The sequence below is a fragment of the Gorilla gorilla genome, chromosome 2, assembly GCF_029281585.2.
Source record: "Gorilla gorilla gorilla isolate KB3781 chromosome 2, NHGRI_mGorGor1-v2.1_pri, whole genome shotgun sequence".
Classification (NCBI taxonomy): domain Eukaryota; kingdom Metazoa; phylum Chordata; class Mammalia; order Primates; family Hominidae; genus Gorilla; species Gorilla gorilla.
Window position 1 is genome coordinate 183,834,356 of NC_086017.1, and position 17,494 is coordinate 183,851,849.

The window sequence follows — 17,494 nt, forward strand, 5'->3', positions numbered from 1 at the left end:
GGTGGGGGTGTATTTTTCTTAAGAGATTGTGTTATATGGTATCATATTTAGAAAATAAAGAAGTTATTTTCATAATAGCAACGCTAATCACAGGAAAAACTTGATACATTCTTGACTAGACTTTAGGGGAAAGTACAAGTTCTTAGTGGGCGGAGGGGGGCAAAGAAGAAGCAATTTGGCTCCAAAAATTCTAGAATCTCGTGGCATATTTTTATCAAACGCAAGCTTATCTTTAAAAAAATCCGAGAATTTTTCTAATTTCTAACAATTGATTCTAACCCGCGATACTCCCTAGATGGGAGCGCAGTGCTTTAAATAATAGCATTTAAATAAGCGGCTGCTGATTTGAAGTCCACCTGGGGAGTCCGAGTTCTAGGACCGGTCCTTGGCCCTGCCACACGCCAATACAACCATCAAAGTCAAAATCCCTTAACTCAAATTTAAATACATTCCTAAAGCAGAAAGCATCCCGATAGGAAAATCCTACAGCTCACAGCAAGCAGCAGGGAAACATTTATCTCTGGCGGCACAGATTTAAGCTTAAAAGATTTGGTATCGTTTAAAAAAAAAAAAAAGCTGGGTGGGGCCGAGGAGAATCCACCCAAACTTTCCTCAGGAAGTAGGATGTTTACTGAGTAAATATGCGGTAGTCACAGAAACACCTGCTACTCCTTTAAGACCTCAGGAGCCACCACCGCCACCTCCTGGCCACATCCGGGCACTTCTCTGCAAACTCCTGACGTCCCGACGCCCGAGCCGTTGGGCTTATTTGAAACACACGCACAACCAATCAAGCGGCGCCTGCCGGGAGGTGGAGAGCGCTGACCAATCACCGCCCCTCTGGAGACTCCTGCCTATGGGAAAGAGGTTGACATCACGCGCCAATCGGCATGGCTCTTAGAGAAAGCAGCTTAGTTTTTGAATCGGTTGTGGCGGCCGCAGGCAAGGAATGGCGGTATTTGTGAGAGGAGTCGGCGTTTGAAGAGGTGGAACTCCTAGGGCTTTTTTGAGAGTGGTAAGGACTCTGTGTGAGTGAGAGAGGTGCAAGTGGGCGAGCGGCTCCAGAGCCAAGGGCTCTTTTGCCTGCGGTCGACGTCCCCGCCCCTAGTGACCGCGAATTCCGGAGCGCCCCAGCTCAGGCTTCCCGGCTCCGGGAACTCCCTCGCCGCACCCCACCCCCAGCAGCCGGGCCCTGACGCGGAGTGGGAGACCGAAGCCCCCAGTATTGCTGGGCATCTTCGCTCTCACCTGTTGGCTCTTTTGGACAGAAGAGTGTGGGTGAAGGGAGGGAGTTGGGAAAGGGATTTTGGCAAGCCGCGCAGCCCTGTGGTTTTGGGGGCCGGCACTTGCAGCCTTTGGGGGCTTATCTCAGAGTGCGCCGTGGTTTTATTCTAGGATTCATCCTGGCTTCTTTGCGGGAAGTTTAATTTTTCGTTTTTGCAAGATAAATCCGGGCCATCTGCCCCTCGTCCTCCCCAGCCACCCGGCACAGGTGTGTCTGGCTTAGTGGTTAAAGGCGCAGCCTCTGGATTTAGCCGGGCTTTGAATACCTCTTTTACCCCTTACTAACAGTTTGACTTAGGGGAAGTTGCTTAACCTCTCTGTTCCTACGTTTCTTCATCCATACATTGAAAATAATAATAGTACCTGCCTCTTAGGATTATTGCAGAGATTAAAAGGTTTAGGACAATGTCTGCCATGTATTAAGCGTTAAGTAAATGTCAGTTGTTAATAGTAATGTTATTGTTAATAACACCACCATTGTATCTTGGATTGCATTTTAGTCCTTCACCTTGGAAGATGATTGCCTAAAAAGTATTTAAGTAAAAGGAAACTTGAATGTTTGTTTACATGGCAAATTTTATCTCTGGGATAAAAGGGGGCATGTGTTATAGTGTGTTTAGTTAGAAGCTCCTTGGGTTTGTTCTTGGGTGAGAAGCTGTGTAGGTTTATGAACACTGATCCTATTGTGCTTATTTTAAAGGCTTCTGGAATACAGTAATTTGAAAAAAAGTGATTAATATATTTCCATTTCTAATCAGACTGTTGGATGTTAGTTATGTCATCAAGTTACCGTAGTGCATCTCTTTTTCTCTATACATTTTGAAGCTGTTTTGGCAATAAATTGATCATATACAGTATCATCAGGGGCAATTTTAATTATTAATCATCTGCTTTCGATCATCTGCTGTGCTCCCTCCCTTTTATTAATCATCTGCTTTTGATCATTTGCTGTGCTCCCTCTTAAAGAGGGAGGCATAGGAGAAAAATGTAAATATTTTCAAAAAGTTTTTTTTTTTTTTTTAGACGGAGTCTACCTCTTGTTACCTAGACTAGAGTGCAATGGCACGGTCTCGGCTCACTGCAACCTCTGCCTCCCGGGTTCAAGCGATTCTCCTGCCTCAGCCTCCTGAGTAGCTGGGATTACAGGTGCCTGCCACCACGCCCAGCTAATTTTTGTATTTTTAGTAGAGACGGGGTTTCACTGTGTTGGCCAGGCTGGTCTCGAACTCCTGACCTCGTGATCCGCCCGCCTTGGCCTCCCAAAGTGCTAGGATTACAAGTGTGAGCCACCGCGCCCGGCCTTTCAAATAGTATTTTTGATTTCCCTCTTCCAGTCCTTAAAGCAGGTTAGCTCATCTCCTGACTTTTTTTTTTTTTTTTAAACATTCTTTTAAGGGGACTTTGAATGAAAGCCACTTTAATGCCTTTTCATTGGAAATGGTTGAGTGTAGAAGACTTAAAATAATAGGGCTGGATAGAATTTATCATTGATTCTAAATTAAGGCTGTTACAACTATTGGACCGCTCCTTTGGAGAGCCTTAGAATAATGATTGACATGGATGTATGGTAAAGCCATAAGAAATATCCATATTGTGAATATTACATGAGAATAGTTGTTTGTTGTTCACTTTAAGACATCTATTCAGTTTTCATCTTAACTAGATTTGAGTTGTAGTACTATGTGTGTTCCACCAATGTGGAAACTGAGGTTTAACTGACTGTGTACAGGGCTGAGACAGGAAGCTGAGTTGCCTGATTTTGAAGTGTCACATAACAGCATACAGTTTAAACTGTTACTTTGCTGAGACTCTGGAGGAAGGTATTTGTATATTTTATTAATCTGAAGAAGTAGGAAAGGGGAAAGTCTGACATGTAGCTCTCGTTAAAGGTGGGTCCTCTGTATATTTGCCTAATATTTTAGAAATTTACTCTCAGTAAAGTTGACTTATTGAAAATTGATAAAAAAATCTCTGAAAAAATTTTTTTAGAGAGACAGGGTCTTGCTCTGTCACCTAGACTGGAGTGCAGTGGTGGGATCACAGCTCACTACAACCTCAAACTCCTGGATTCAAGTGATTCGCCCACCTCAGCCTCTTGAGTAGCTACTATAGGCACCTGCCACCCACACCTGGCTAATTTTTAAATTTTTTGTAGAGATGGGGTCTTGCTATGTTGCCCAGTCTGGTGTTGAAGTCCTGCCCTCAAGTGATCCTCCTGCCTTGGCCTCCCAAAGTGCTGGGATTTCAGTTGTGAACCCCCAACCCACCCTGATGAAAACTTGTTAAACCTTTTATTCCCTGTCTAGCTTTTAAACTCTTCTTAAGTCCTGGAAAACTTAAAAAAGGATTTTCTTTCATAGTCCAGAGTTATATTGGCACTCACCCATGCATAATTGTTTTGTCAAACCTTTTAGGGGAGAGGTGTTTTTAAAGAATTATGAAAATACTGACAAGGGACCAGCCCAATTATACCGGAGAGGTTTAGAGACATCCACAGAGGATGAGTCAAGAGTGATGGATTGGGGGTTGGAAGACAAGATAGGTGGAGAGTCGAGCACTAAATGCAAATAGATGTGATGTAAATTATGATTTGTGCCTGAAAAATAGCTGAGAAATTCATTGTTGCTGTTGCATAGATTGTATAGGGACTGGGGTAGTTACAGATGGTGAGGGTGAATAGTTAGGCGGGGACCAAATTGTGAACTTGGTGGTGAATTTGGACTTGGACATATAAGGAGTACTCATGGAAGTTGTTAAGCAGGGAAGTGATATGCTCACATTTGTATTTAGGTGCATATTCCTGAAAACCATGTGGAGAGTGATTTCTAAGGAAACTGATGGTAAAGTTGTGTGGAGCTGTTTTATTAGACCAAGTGACCATTGTGTCATTGAGCGTATAGAGAAGGGGGGCCAGATTCCAGAGATACTTGAGGTGGGATTGATAGGAATTTTGGGGAGGGAAATGTGGGAGAGGAAACAATTAGGATAGATCTCAGATTTTTGGCTAGGATTTTTGTGGGAGGTGTGTTATGGTGGTGTTATAATTGAATATAGGAAGAGAAATTGGTTGAGGGCAAAGGTGTGGAGAAGGGAGGTAGAATAATATTTATGACTACAGTTGAGTGTTTGTTGTATGTCTAGTAATGTTCTATGTGCTTTTGATACATTGTTATTTTTATTATATTCCTGTGAGTCAGGTATTAGTATGTTTATTTTACAGAAAAAGAAACTGAGGCTCAGAGAAGGTCAGTAACTTTCTTTGGTTCATTAAAAAAATGGGTAATAATACTTTTTATAAATTCTAGGTAAAAAGAGCCTCTAATACTTACTTTTGCCCAATGACCATGTTTATGTATTTTTATTCAAATTTTATTTTTTCAGCTGATTTAGAAGAATACAAATCATGGCTGAAAATAGTGTATTAACATCCACTACTGGGAGGACTAGCTTGGCAGACTCTTCCATTTTTGATTCTAAAGTTACTGAGATTTCTAAGGAAAACTTACTTATTGGATCTACTTCATATGTAGAAGGTAAACCTGTTACCTGCTTTAAAACAATTTCTATTTTAATTCTAGACTTATTAGTGACTTTCTTAAGATTTAATTTTAATACCAACTGTAATGCTAGAGCACAGGTATTAAGGAAATATTTGTTTACAGAATCCTTTTACACTATGTCATTTCTCTGATTATTATTTGGGTTATTTGTATGCTTTGCAGCTTTGAAAAGGGAGGCATCTTAATTTGGATATTCCTTTTTCTGTATGTGAGGGCGGTCTAGCTACAGCATTGTTAGCTAGAAGTTATACAGTCATGACTGGTTAGGTGAAAGCTACTTTTTCCTTTACCACTTTATAAATGGGTTTTTCCTAAAATTATATGCACTGTTGAGGAGGATGACTATGTAAGAGAGCGCATTCTCTGGCTAGGAGGAATGCTGATGTTTGTATACCCTGCTACAATATGGTTTCTCTTTCTCTAAGGTGATATATAGCCAGATATTTTTGTAATAAGTTGGGAGTTGAGTCCTATTAAATTTAGAGAAAGTTATGATTCCCTCAAAGATGTACATACCAGATATAGCCAAAAGAGCAATAAGGACCTACTGATTGTGATGTTAATACATGATAAACATATTGAAACATTTTAAATTTTAACAGAAGAGATGCCTCAGATTGAAACAAGAGTGATATTGGTTCAAGAAGCTGGAAAACAAGAAGAACTTATAAAAGCCTTAAAGGTACGGAGTTTTAGGTTTTAGTTTTTTTTGTAATGCAATTTTTCTTCCATCAGTGTGTAAATAGTTTCATAGCTTTCTTAACCTCATACTTAAGTCTCTTTTCCACAGACTATTAAAATAATGGAAGTCCCTGTTATAAAGATAAAAGAAAGTTGTCCTGGAAAATCGGATGAAAAATTAATAAAAAGTGTTATTAATATGGTAGGTCAAAGTAACTCATTGCATGTGGCATGCTGCACTTCCCTTGATTGTATTATTCTATTTTCTGGTGATTGGAATTAGGCACAAGGTGTATTGTGTGCAATCTGAAGCTTAATGAATAGAAACTGTTTTATACTTTTTAACTCCTTAGCTTCTTTTTTCTCATTCATTTTATATTTAGTCTAAATTCTTGCTGTATTTCCAAAATTATAAATCACAGCAATTTATAATCAGGGAATTTGCCTCAGCATACGAAATAATCTAATTCTGGAATCCAGCTGTTTTAGTTTGCTAGGGCTGCCATAACAAAATACCACATAGTTAATTGCTTAAACAGTAGAAATTTCTTTTCTCACAGTTCTGGAGGCTAGAAGTCCAAGATTAAGGTGTGTGTAGGTTTAGTTTCTCTTGAGGCCTCTCGCCTTGGCTTGCAGTGTCCTTTTGCTGTCCTCACATGGCCTTTCTTCTGTGTGTCCTTGCATCCCTGGTGTTGCCTCTTATTGGGACACCAGATTGGATTAGGGCCCACCCCTATGATCTCATTTAACCTTAATTACCTCTTTAAAGTCCTTATCGCCAAATATAGTCACATTCTAAGGACTTCATTCTTCATTCTAGGTTAGGGCTTCAACATGAATTTTGGGGGTACATAATTTAGCACATCACACCAGCGTTGCAAATAAAATTCAAATAATTTACTGACCCATTTTGAGTTTTTTTTTAATTTTTTTTTTTAACACAAGAGTTACAAGAGTTATATAGGTACTTTAGTATCTTCATTATTTTTCGTGAATGTATAAAATGTTTACTGTAAGTAACTTGCCTTTTTATATCCTACATTTGCCATGCTGCAACTGCTACATATTGCACATCTTTCTCATATATCTTACATATCTACTAAAATGATTATGCTGATTTTCCTTTCTGTAAGTATTAAGTGCTATAGTATTATTTTCCTATTTTTCTGAAGATAGTTAATTTGTACAATAAGAACTTTATGTATGGTATCATTTTCTTGGTCAGTAGTGGATATCTTTCTAATGCATCTTGATATCAAAATGCATGTACCTAAAAACTTTAGCATTCTAATTTTATGGAACTTATGCATACTTGATGATTTATGACTAATAAGTAATAAGTCAGAATTATGCCTTTATAATACTGATCTTTAAAATTTAAGAACTTAATTTGAATGGAGATATGTATATGTAAAAATGTAAGTACGTAAAGAAATATGGTTGTTCATTAAGTGTAATGCTGATTATTGTGTGATAGAAACTTATTTTCTACAAATATAAACATGTTAAAGTTGATATTGAATTGATTGTTAAGCCTTATTTAGAGAGACAGATGGATTATTTGATATATAAATAATTTTTATTTCTGCTAACTATATGATGAAAAGGACATTAAAGTGGGCTTTGTAAAGATGGAGTCAGTGGAAGAATTTGAAGGTTTGGATTCTCCGGAATTTGAAAATGTATTTGTAGTCACGGACTTTCAGGATTCTGTCTTTAATGACCTCTACAAGGCTGATTGTAGAGTTATTGGACCACCAGTTGTATTAAATTGTTCACAAAAAGGAGAGGTAAGCATATACATTTATTGTGACTTTTCAAGTTTAAATTTTTATTAATGAATTTTAATTAGCAAAAAATTTATTTGGAAAAATCTCATTGATTGCTGAGAGCAAAATATTTAGAATAGGAATAATAGTGGCTATTCTAATGTGGTCCTTTAATTCCTCCATTTTAAACTTAGTAGTGAAAAGCTAAGGCCTTTGAAAGTTAAATAAAGATAACTGTACATATGCATATACACAGACAAATACATAGTCTTTTTTTTTTTTTTTTTTTGAGACGGAGTCTTGCTCTGTGCCCAGGCTGGAGTGCAGTGGCACGATCTCAGCTCACTGCCAGCTCCGCCTCCTGGGTTCACGCCATTCTCCTGCCTCAGCCTCCCAAGTAGCTGGGACTACAGGTGCCCACCACCATGCTCAGCTACTTTGTTGTATTTTTAGTAGAGACGGGGTTTCACCGTGTTAGCCAGGATGGTCTTGATCTCCTGACCTCGTGATCCACCCCCCTCGGCCTCCCAAAGTGCTGGGATTACAGGCGTGAGCCACTGCGCCTGGCGTATGCACTATCAATACCACAATGTCTTAGAGAAGGTTACTTGCTTAAACTTGGGTTCCAGAAATTCATACATGTACATAAACTTTTATTTTTCTCAACACAGAACAGATACCACAGTTCCATTTTTATCAGTTACTGTATAACTTAAAATTCAAAAATTATTTTAGCTTTTTGTATTTATTTATTTATTTAATAAATAAATATACGATCTCTGCTCACTGCAACCTCTGCTTTCCCGGGTTCAAGCGATTCTACTGCCTCAGCCTTCCAAGTAGCTGGGACTGCAGGTGCATGCCACCACGCCTGGCTAAGTTTTTTCTATTTTTAGTAGAGACAGGATTTCACCATGTTGGCCAGGCTGGTCTCGAACTCTTGACCTCACATTATCTTCCTGCCTCTGCCTCCCAAAGTGTTGAGATTACAGGCATGAGCCACCGTGCCCGGCTGCTTTTTGTTTTTAAACAGCATTTCAATATGAGTCGTATGAGAGTTAGTCCCTATTTGGTTTTGTTGCTGTCTTGGCATTCTTAAGCTTGCCTTGTTTACTTAAAATTGCTTAGGTCTTTGTACTTCTATTGTTACACATGTTAGTAATAATAAGCACATGTTAACCTTTAATTCTCTTACATTTTGATTTGGAGTGGTTGGTTTCAAAACCCAAATAAACTTTAAAAGGCCAAATTTTGAAAAATAATCTTATATAATGATGAAAATCAAATTTATTCTTTTGTTATTTTTAAACCGTTCTCTTTTATACACACACACACACACACACACACAAAACCGTTGGGTATATTATTTACTGAATATCACCATTTATTAGCTTAAAGATTAGAATTATATTTGGTTTAAGTGTGTGTATTATATTTACTCAGTGTTTATTATAAAATGCCTCTGACCTGTTTTAATAACATTAATTAGAATCATCTATAGTAGTGTATGGAGTCTGAAAACTTTGCTTATAGTCAGTACTTCATGTCTGTCAGAGTGCATTTAGTATTTGTTTAATTTGCTGAGAGTAAAGTGTGTTTAGATTATGTATATTGCATATGATTAAGGAATCGGGAAATATTTTTATTGGGAAACTTGCAATCTGTTGTTTTGCTGTTTTTTTGTTGCATATTGAAAAAATGCCAGTAAATCTTTGGATTGGGAAAGTTGAATGGCAAGAGGGGAAATATATTTAGCTTGAGAGAGTCGTGTTGTATTTTCTACTAAAGAGAAAGCTCACATTTAAAATTGTTGTATCCTTCAGCCTTTGCCATTTTCATGTCGCCCGTTGTATTGTACAAGTATGATGAATCTAGTACTGTGCTTTACTGGATTTAGGAAAAAAGAAGAACTAGTAAGTATTACGAAACAAATTCAAAGCGTATTTTTTACAGCAAAATAAATTAAAATTGGCTTTTTTTTTCCTTTTTAGTATTATGGTTTTATTTTTAAAATATTGAAGGATAACTTATTATGGCTATACCAGATTTTAAATTTTGTGAAGAAACAAATCCTGAAGAGCCTTATGAAGAGACCAGTGTTTTGTCTAGGCTGGCTGGTGTGAATTAATAGAAAGATTTCATAGCAATTCTGTTTGACTGTCTTGTTACCATATTGGCTACGTTGGTTATTTAAAGTTTTTGTTTATACATTGCAATTTCTTATTATGCAAGTTCAGCCTGAAAGTATTCTATTGCCCTAGAGAATTCATAGAAAGTTCCTTTTTTATTTTTATTTTATTTTTTTTGAGACAAGTCTTGCTCTGTCACCCAGGCTGGAGTGCAGTGGCGCAATCTCGGCTCACTGCAAACTCCGCTTCCCAGGTTCACACCATTCTCTTGCCTCAGCCTCCCGAGCAGCTGGGACTACAGGCGCCCGACACCACGCCTGGCTAATTTTTTTTGTATTTTTAGTAGAGATGGGGTTTCACCGTGTTAGCCAAGATGGTCTTGATCTCCTGACCTTGTGATCCGCTTGCCTCGGCCTCCCAAAGTGCTGGGATTACATGCGTGAGCCACCGCGCCCGGCCAGAAAGTTCTTTCTTTGGTTCACAATACTTTGTTGTTGGAACTGATGGGTATTACTCTGATTTTGGGGGAGCAGTCTTGATGTGATAAAACTTGGTATTTTTTTAAAAAAACCAATATATTTACACAGTATGGTATTAAAAAGCAATATATTTAGGCCATAGGAAAGGCGGTTGTTTAACTTACTTTTGTGTGAAATCTTTACTAATCCCACCTCTATAATTTTGCCTGTGTTAATTGGCAAACCAATCTTTTTTTATACTTACTTTGACATAAAATTTAATAGCTTTATAAAAATCCCGTATGTATTTTATAAATAGAAAGTATTTAGCAAATGCTAAATGAGGGGTAAACATAGTTTAAAATTTTGTTCAAATTAACCATAAAGTCAGTGTTGCTTAATTTTTCTTTTGAGGTCAGGTTGGTGACATTGGTCCATCACATGGGTGGAGTTATTCGAAAAGACTTTAATTCAAAAGTTACACATTTGGTGGCAAATTGTACACAAGGAGAAAAATTCAGGGTATGTAAACTTGGGTATTTTTGTGTATTTCAATACAGCATTATTTTGGCATGGGTTTTATCTATTTCTTCCACAATTAAAGAAGAGAAACTCAATTTTTGCTATGAATATATTTAGTAAAACATTTTAAATCATAAGAGTGGTTAAGTTTTCTTTCTTTTCTTTTTTTTAAAATAGAGATGGGGTGTTGCTCTGTTACCCAGGCTGCTTTCGAACTCCTGGGCTTAAGTGATCCTCCTGCCTTGGCCTCCCAAAGTGTAGAGATTACATATGTGAGCCACCAGGCCTGGCCAAGAGTGGTTAAGTTTTAAGTAGGCAATGGAACTTGAGTGAGGTGTTGAAAGATGACTAGGATCATGGGGGTTGGTAGATGAATAACATTGTAGGAATTGTGAAAGTAGGTAATTTACTCTTTGTCTAAGTGCCTTTTTTTTTTTTTTTTTTTTTTTTTTGAGACTGAGTCTCTCTCTGTCACCCAGGCTGGAGTGCAGTGGTGCCATCTCGGCTCACTGCAAGCTCTGCCTCCTGGGTTCACCCCATTCTCCTGCCTCAGCCTCCCGAGTAGCTGGGACTACAGGTGTGCACCACCATGCCCGGCTAATTTTTGTTGTTTTCATAGAGACAGGGTTTCACCATATTGGCCAGGGTGGTCTCAAACTCCCGACCTCAGGTGATCCGCCTGCCTCGGACTCCCAAAGTGGTGGGATTACAGGCATGAGCCACTGTGCCTGGCCGTCTAAGTGCCCTTCATAAGAACAGAGCTCTGCTCTTATAAAGTGGTTCTAAGATTTAACTTGTGAATGTTATAATAGGAGAAAATACTCTTACTAGGATTGAATCTTAGTTTAAGATTATAGTTGAATGTCTTAGCAAGAGTTTATCATTTTTTCTTAGTCTCCCTTAGTGTATTTGTGTAGCAAATGGTAATTTTAGTGTACTCTTCAATTTACCCTAAATATTTCAACTCATATCTAAGGTTTTAGTGACTTCGTCGGATGTCTTCTTCTGTAGTGCCATCTTGAGGGTCATATTTTCAAGGAAGTAAACGTGAAGAAAGGAGAAATAGAAATTTAATAAAGATGAACTTCAGAGATATATTTATTTAAAATAAGGAAACAGTTCGGACACCATGGAACTTGTTTTGAAGTTATTTTACCCTAACTTGTATGATTGGAAGATAGTTTGTCTGTTAATTTTTAAATTATTTTGTTACAAAGCAGATAGTGATCTAAAACTGCAAAAAATTAAGTATGTTAACTGTTTAGAACTTCCTTGAATGCAGTTATTTAAGGAGAAAATTCACTGTAATGTTTATATTTTTAGGTTGCTGTGAGTCTAGGTACTCCAATTATGAAGCCAGAATGGATTTATAAAGCTTGGGAAAGGCGGAATGAACAGTAAGTGTTTAGAAATTCAGTAGTTCATTATGTAAATTAAACATTCTGGTTTAAAGATAAATCCATGTGCTGAAAAAAGTAATTTCATAGATATAAAAACTGAATTCAGTCTGAGTAGCTTGAGGAATAAAATCTAGGGAGAACAAGTTATAAAAAATTATAAAAAATTAAAAATTGAAAGATATCTTTGATATCTTTGGATTTTACCTTGTGAAGTAATTTTGGCTATTATAAACATTCTGAAATTATTAGATAATAGCTAAATAATTCTGAGTATTTGGATTTTGTTACATATTTTTAAAATTTTTTGTTGTCTGGTTACATTTTAATTGGTGCTTGAAATTTATTGCCTTGTTTTGCTTAGTTTTCCAAGCGCATGATTTCTTGCTGTGGCACTTCATTAATTAAGATTTCATGAAAGTTATCATTATTTTAGATTTCATGAAAGCCTTGGAACACAGCACATATAAATCTTCAAATAATAGAGAAAAAATTTGAATCTCTTGTAAAGCTTATCTGTGATCACATTTTGTCAGAAGTTACTTTTGGGATGACTGAAGACACTTCATTTTTTTAAACTGAAGTTTTTGTGAGCATTTCAGGACCAAATATTAAATAGTTTCAATAGATAGATTATGCTAAGACCTTGAAAATTACTGTAGGTTTGTAGATTGATATACCTAACACTTGAATTTAAGTTAAACTGGTTTTGGAAGAGTGTATTTTGTTTTTAGGGATTTCTATGCAGCAGTTGATGACTTTAGAAATGAATTTAAAGTTCCTCCATTTCAAGATTGTATTTTAAGTTTCCTGGGATTTTCAGATGAAGAGAAAACCAATATGGAAGAAATGACTGAAATGCAAGGTAAAATTTAGCATAATGTAAAATTTATATCTATTTTAGTCCCTAGGCCTGCTTAATCACTTCCTGGTCAATATACCTCTTAAAAAATTTGAGTTTGGAAATAAGTAGCTTGGCTTATTTATGCTTATGTGCATTCCTCTTTAGGAGGTAAATATTTACCGCTTGGAGATGAAAGATGCACTCACCTTGTAGTTGAAGAGAATATAGTAAAAGATCTTCCCTTTGAACCTTCAAAGAAACTTTATGTTGTCAAGCAAGAGGCAAGTAATTCTAGAATGAGGTTGGTTTTTAAAAACACTATTAATAGCTTCTCTGATAAAATAAATGTAAACTGTTTATTAAAATGTTTTTTCTCTCACCTAGTGGTTCTGGGGAAGCATTCAAATGGATGCCCGAGCTGGAGAAACTATGTATTTATATGAAAAGGTATGCTTTTAACCCCTTAGTTATTTGTTCTGTGAGCTTGATTGTTTGAAAATAACACTTTTCTGTCCAGAAGGTTTAGAAGCATGCTTAGGAATTTCAGAATGATTAAAACAATTGGGATATCAAGTTATCTTAGTCTATGTAGATTTAAGTGGAACTATTCAATGTAATGTGTATTATTTTAACCTAATATATGTTGTTCTGTGCTAATTCTTGGTGATAACATTACGAACAAGAACATCTCTATCTTCAGAAACTTAGACTTTTAATGGAAAGATAGATTTGTACATAGTTAACGACGGGGAATGATGTGTGCCACAACTGAGTAATGTATTTTAGGTAGCCTCGCTCTGAGAGACTCAGGAGGGAATAAAAAGGTCAAATAAATGTTGACCCAACTTACTAGGCCAACTAGGTAAGGACATTCGTTAGAACCCCAATTGGGAGAGGGTATGAAAGCTTTGAGAGTACATTAAAATAACAAGTAGTTTAGTATGGCTTTACAGTGTGGGAAGGAAGGCCAACAGATAAAACTTAATGGATAGATAGAATCAAGAAGTTTTTAATACATTAATGAGCTTGGATATTATCCTATAACTATTGGGAGCCATTGAAGAAGAGTAAGGGGAGAGATGTCATTAAAAAGATGAGTTTGATAGTAGAAAATCGTCAAGGAAAATCTAGTGTTTATGGTGAATCTTGGTGAAGAGTAGTATCACTCACCAAAATGACAAAGTTATGGAAGTAGGCTTTAAGGGAAGATTTACTTCAGTTTAGGATTTAATAACTTTGTGTGGAATATTGAAGATGAGTTGTTTCTGTAAAATCTATATAGTACCATATTGTGTTCTCTTCAGACTCTTTGAAATGTAAAGTTCTTAAAGTTTAAAAAGTGTGCTTTAGATTTAGGGAGAGAACTCTTAAAAATCAAGTGTTACTCAGCACATATTGGAAAGCATTGTGTCCAGGCACTGTGCTAGGGATACAGTGAACAGACTATGAATGGCCCCTGCCTTCTTGGAGTTTATGAGCTAATGAAGGAGCAGGTAGTAAACACGTTTACAGATGAAAATGTAATAGTGATAGTGGCTATGAAGAAAAATGAGGTGCTTGAGGTTAGACAATTACAGTGGTCTCTCGACTATTATGTTTTATGAAACTTTTGAATTGCCTGGTAGAGCGTAGGGTTATAAAATTATTGTGCAAATTCCAGATTCTGTCAGACTTGTAAATATATTTTTCTCTTGTTCCTGTCTCAGTAAAGAACCATGGAAGTAAATTGAGCTTTTGTGCTTTTGATTATAGGCAAATACTCCTGAGCTCAAGAAATCAGTGTCAATGCTTTCTCTAAATACCCCTAACAGCAATCGCAAACGACGTCGTTTAAAAGAAACACTTGCTCAGCTTTCAAGAGAGACAGACGTGTCACCATTTCCTCCCCGTAAGCGCCCATCAGCTGAGCATTCCCTTTCCATAGGGTCACTCCTAGATATCTCCAACACACCAGAGTCTAGCATTAACTATGGAGGTAATTCACATTCTTAAAAACTTGTCTTTAAAGTTTAGTGGAATGGAATAATTGTAAGAATTTAGATAAATCCCTGATATAGTGAATATGGAAGTCTTTGCCTTTAATTACCTTTGTTCTAGCTGTAGAGAAAAGACACATGAATAGTTAAGCTTAATAATGTTGCAATTTAATGACTGCTTACTACATGCTAAATGCTTTATACGTTTTGTGTGTTTATAATAGATTTTATTCTTCCTGTTTTACAGATGACTAAACTGAGATACAGAGAAGTTAAGTAATTTGTCCAGGGTCATATAACTAGAGAGTGATAGTGCTGTTCAAAAGCAAACAAAGTCACAGGGGAGGTCACATAAATTATGGAGAAAATAGGTAGAATGAAGTCAGAGGAGGGTGAGTTCATTTTGTGCTGAACTGATACAGAAAGGCTCCTATAATTCTTCCTTGGTTATCAGTATTTCCCTTTCTTTTTGATTTTTAGTCTGTAAACAAATGTGTTTTCTAGATTTAAGAAACAAAAAAAATCAAAATCTCCTCCGGACCTCATGACACTTTTCATTTATTGTCCCATTTTTCTGTTTGCTTTCACATCAGCATACTTAAAAGAATTACTTTGATCTATTGTCTCATTTCCTTGATTCTCATTGTCCTTTCAACGCATTCCAACTGATCTGCAGTCCTTGTTGGGGAGACAGTTTTTATGCATTCAACACATGAATAGCTACTCCTTTATGGACACAATTTTTTTTCTTTGCTTCTGTGATATTACTTATTCATTTCTCATTCTCCTTGGCCTAACTTCTTTTTTTCAATTCTAAATGTTGTATGTTCCTCCTGAGTCATTGTTTCTTCTCTATTGTACTCTCCCTAAATTATCTTAGTAAAATCTATGGTTTTGGAAAGCATTTGTATGCTGATGACTCCCAAATTTGTCCTCTTCCCTGTCAAGCTACCTACTTTGTACTTCCTTGTCCATGTCTAATAGACATCTTAAACCTAAGATAACCAAATTAGACCTTTGGATTCTGCCACTCTTAGATCCTCTGTTCCTTTGCTCCTCATCGGTCTTTTCTGTAAAAAGGATCTCTCTTAGATGATTGCAGTAGTCTCCTAAATAGTCTCTCCCTTTTAATTTGTGCCTTTCTATATGCAACACTTAGAAAAATCTTTAGAAATATATAAATTAGATGATGCCACTCCTCTGCTTTAAAATCACTTAATGGCTTTCTATTACTGTAGCTTTTAAGTCCCTATGTAATCTTGCCCTCATCTGCCTAATCTCATGTGGTATTATGCTCTCTAATAATGCCTGTACTCTCTAAGCTTCAGTCACACCATCTTTGTTATTCTTCAAATATTTTTAGTACATCCATACCTCAGGACTTTGTTACTTACTCTCTCTGCCTCAAGGAAATCTGCGTGGATTGTCTGTAAAGTTAAATCCCTCCACTCCTTTCTGCCAATCCTGTGACCTGGTAGTTGTTTTTAGTAGTAGTTCTTACGATAGAAATTATAGTACTTGTTTACTTCTTTATTATTTGATTTGCTTCAAATAAGTAATCTTTAAGAGAACATGAACCTTGTCTGTCTTATTCTGTGTTTATTCTCAGACCCTAGTATAAAGTGGGTATTCACTAAATACTTAAGGGAAGAATTGAAAGTGAATTTAAGGTTGGCCCAGAAATTTGAAATGAATTTGAGAATATAAAGAGGAGCAAATATACAGATAATAGCATACAAATTGAGTTTTTAGGGAATAATGGATAGATCAGTTTGCTTGGAATGTGGAGGAGTAAAAGTTAAATTAAAAATGTTAATTGAGGCCTAATATTAGGTCACTTTCAAATAAGACTGTAATATCTGAACTGTATATTGTCATCAGCAAGGAATTTTAGAAACTCCTTGAGCAGCAGAGAAATTGATTGAATAGATAATTCATAGAGAGTTGTTCTGAAGAATGATTAGAAGGAAGGCAGTTTGGAGACAGTCAGACCATGATGTAATCTATTACAATCGCTTTGGCCATGAAATAATAAGGTGCTGAACCAGAGTATGTGGTGGTTGGAAAGAAAAGTAAGAAGCGCTGGAGAAATATTGGTAGAATAAAGTAATAGGGAGGAAATAAAAAGAGATGAAGGCAAATTACTAATTTAAATGAAAGAAATGTTGCCTTGGCATGGATAGGAAGTTTATATTTTGGAGGGAGGTAGTGAAGTTTTAGAGAAATCCCAGTTACATTAAGGCAGAACTATCCAGTAAGCATTTGGAAAAGTTGAACCAGCTTGAGAGGGAGATCATGATTAGATCTGAGAATGTACTAGTTTTATAATCATAATGGACAATAGCATGGAATGGTAAGAGGAGAACATAAAGGACTGAAACTTGAATATGCATTTTAGGAGACGAGAAGAAAATGAACCACCGAAGTAAACAGATATGACAACTATACTCATATATTAGGTGCTCTATAAAATAGATTCCCTAGTTTGTAGGTCATTGTCTAGACACAGAGTAATTAAATTAGATCAGTGCATCTCAATTTTTTCCCACTGAAGTATATTCTGTAATGGCAGAGGCTTCTGGGTCTGGTGAGTGTAGCCTAAAATAATGTTTGACAAGTGGGAAATTTTTTGGGATTCTGTTTTTTTTAAAAAGCACTCAGGGGCTGGGCGCGGTGGCCCACGCCTGTAATCCCAGCACTTTGGGAGGTTGAGGAGGGCAGATCACGAGTTCAGGATTTCGAGACCAGCCTGACCAACATGGTGAAACCCCATCTCTACTAAAAATACAAAAATCAGCAGGGTGTGGTGGTGTGCGCCTGTAATCCCAGCTACTCACGAGACTGAGGCAGGAGAATCACTTGAACCCGGGAAGT

The 17,494-nt window shown here is 36.8% G+C and overlaps 1 protein-coding gene across 15 annotated transcripts in view; it reads left to right on the plus strand.

Moving 5' to 3' along the window:
• Nucleotides 1-313: 313 nt before the first annotated feature.
• Nucleotides 314-17,494, plus strand: part of ECT2 (epithelial cell transforming 2) — an 81,830-nt gene continuing 64,649 nt past the window's right edge. For 4 of the 15 annotated variants that reach the window (XM_063704365.1, XM_019024642.4, XM_063704358.1 and 1 more), the window contains exons 1-11: nt 848-1,015; nt 4,666-4,817; nt 5,447-5,526; nt 7,133-7,315; nt 9,118-9,207; nt 10,296-10,403; nt 11,727-11,800; nt 12,535-12,665; nt 12,810-12,925; nt 13,029-13,091; nt 14,397-14,619. In XM_063704365.1, the coding sequence (XP_063560435.1) occupies nt 4,688-4,817; nt 5,447-5,526; nt 7,133-7,315; nt 9,118-9,207; nt 10,296-10,403; nt 11,727-11,800; nt 12,535-12,665; nt 12,810-12,925; nt 13,029-13,091; nt 14,397-14,619 (1,198 nt within the window). In that variant the 5' untranslated portion in view covers nt 848-1,015; nt 4,666-4,687. Of the gene's footprint in view, nt 1,016-1,061; nt 1,493-2,306; nt 2,631-4,665; nt 4,818-5,446; nt 5,527-5,634; nt 5,728-7,132; nt 7,316-9,117; nt 9,208-10,295; nt 10,404-11,726; nt 11,801-12,534; nt 12,666-12,809; nt 12,926-13,028; nt 13,092-14,396; nt 14,620-17,494 lie in introns of those variants that run through there. The other 11 variants (XM_055380970.2, XM_063704362.1, XM_063704359.1 and 8 more) reach the window with 11 other exon arrangements.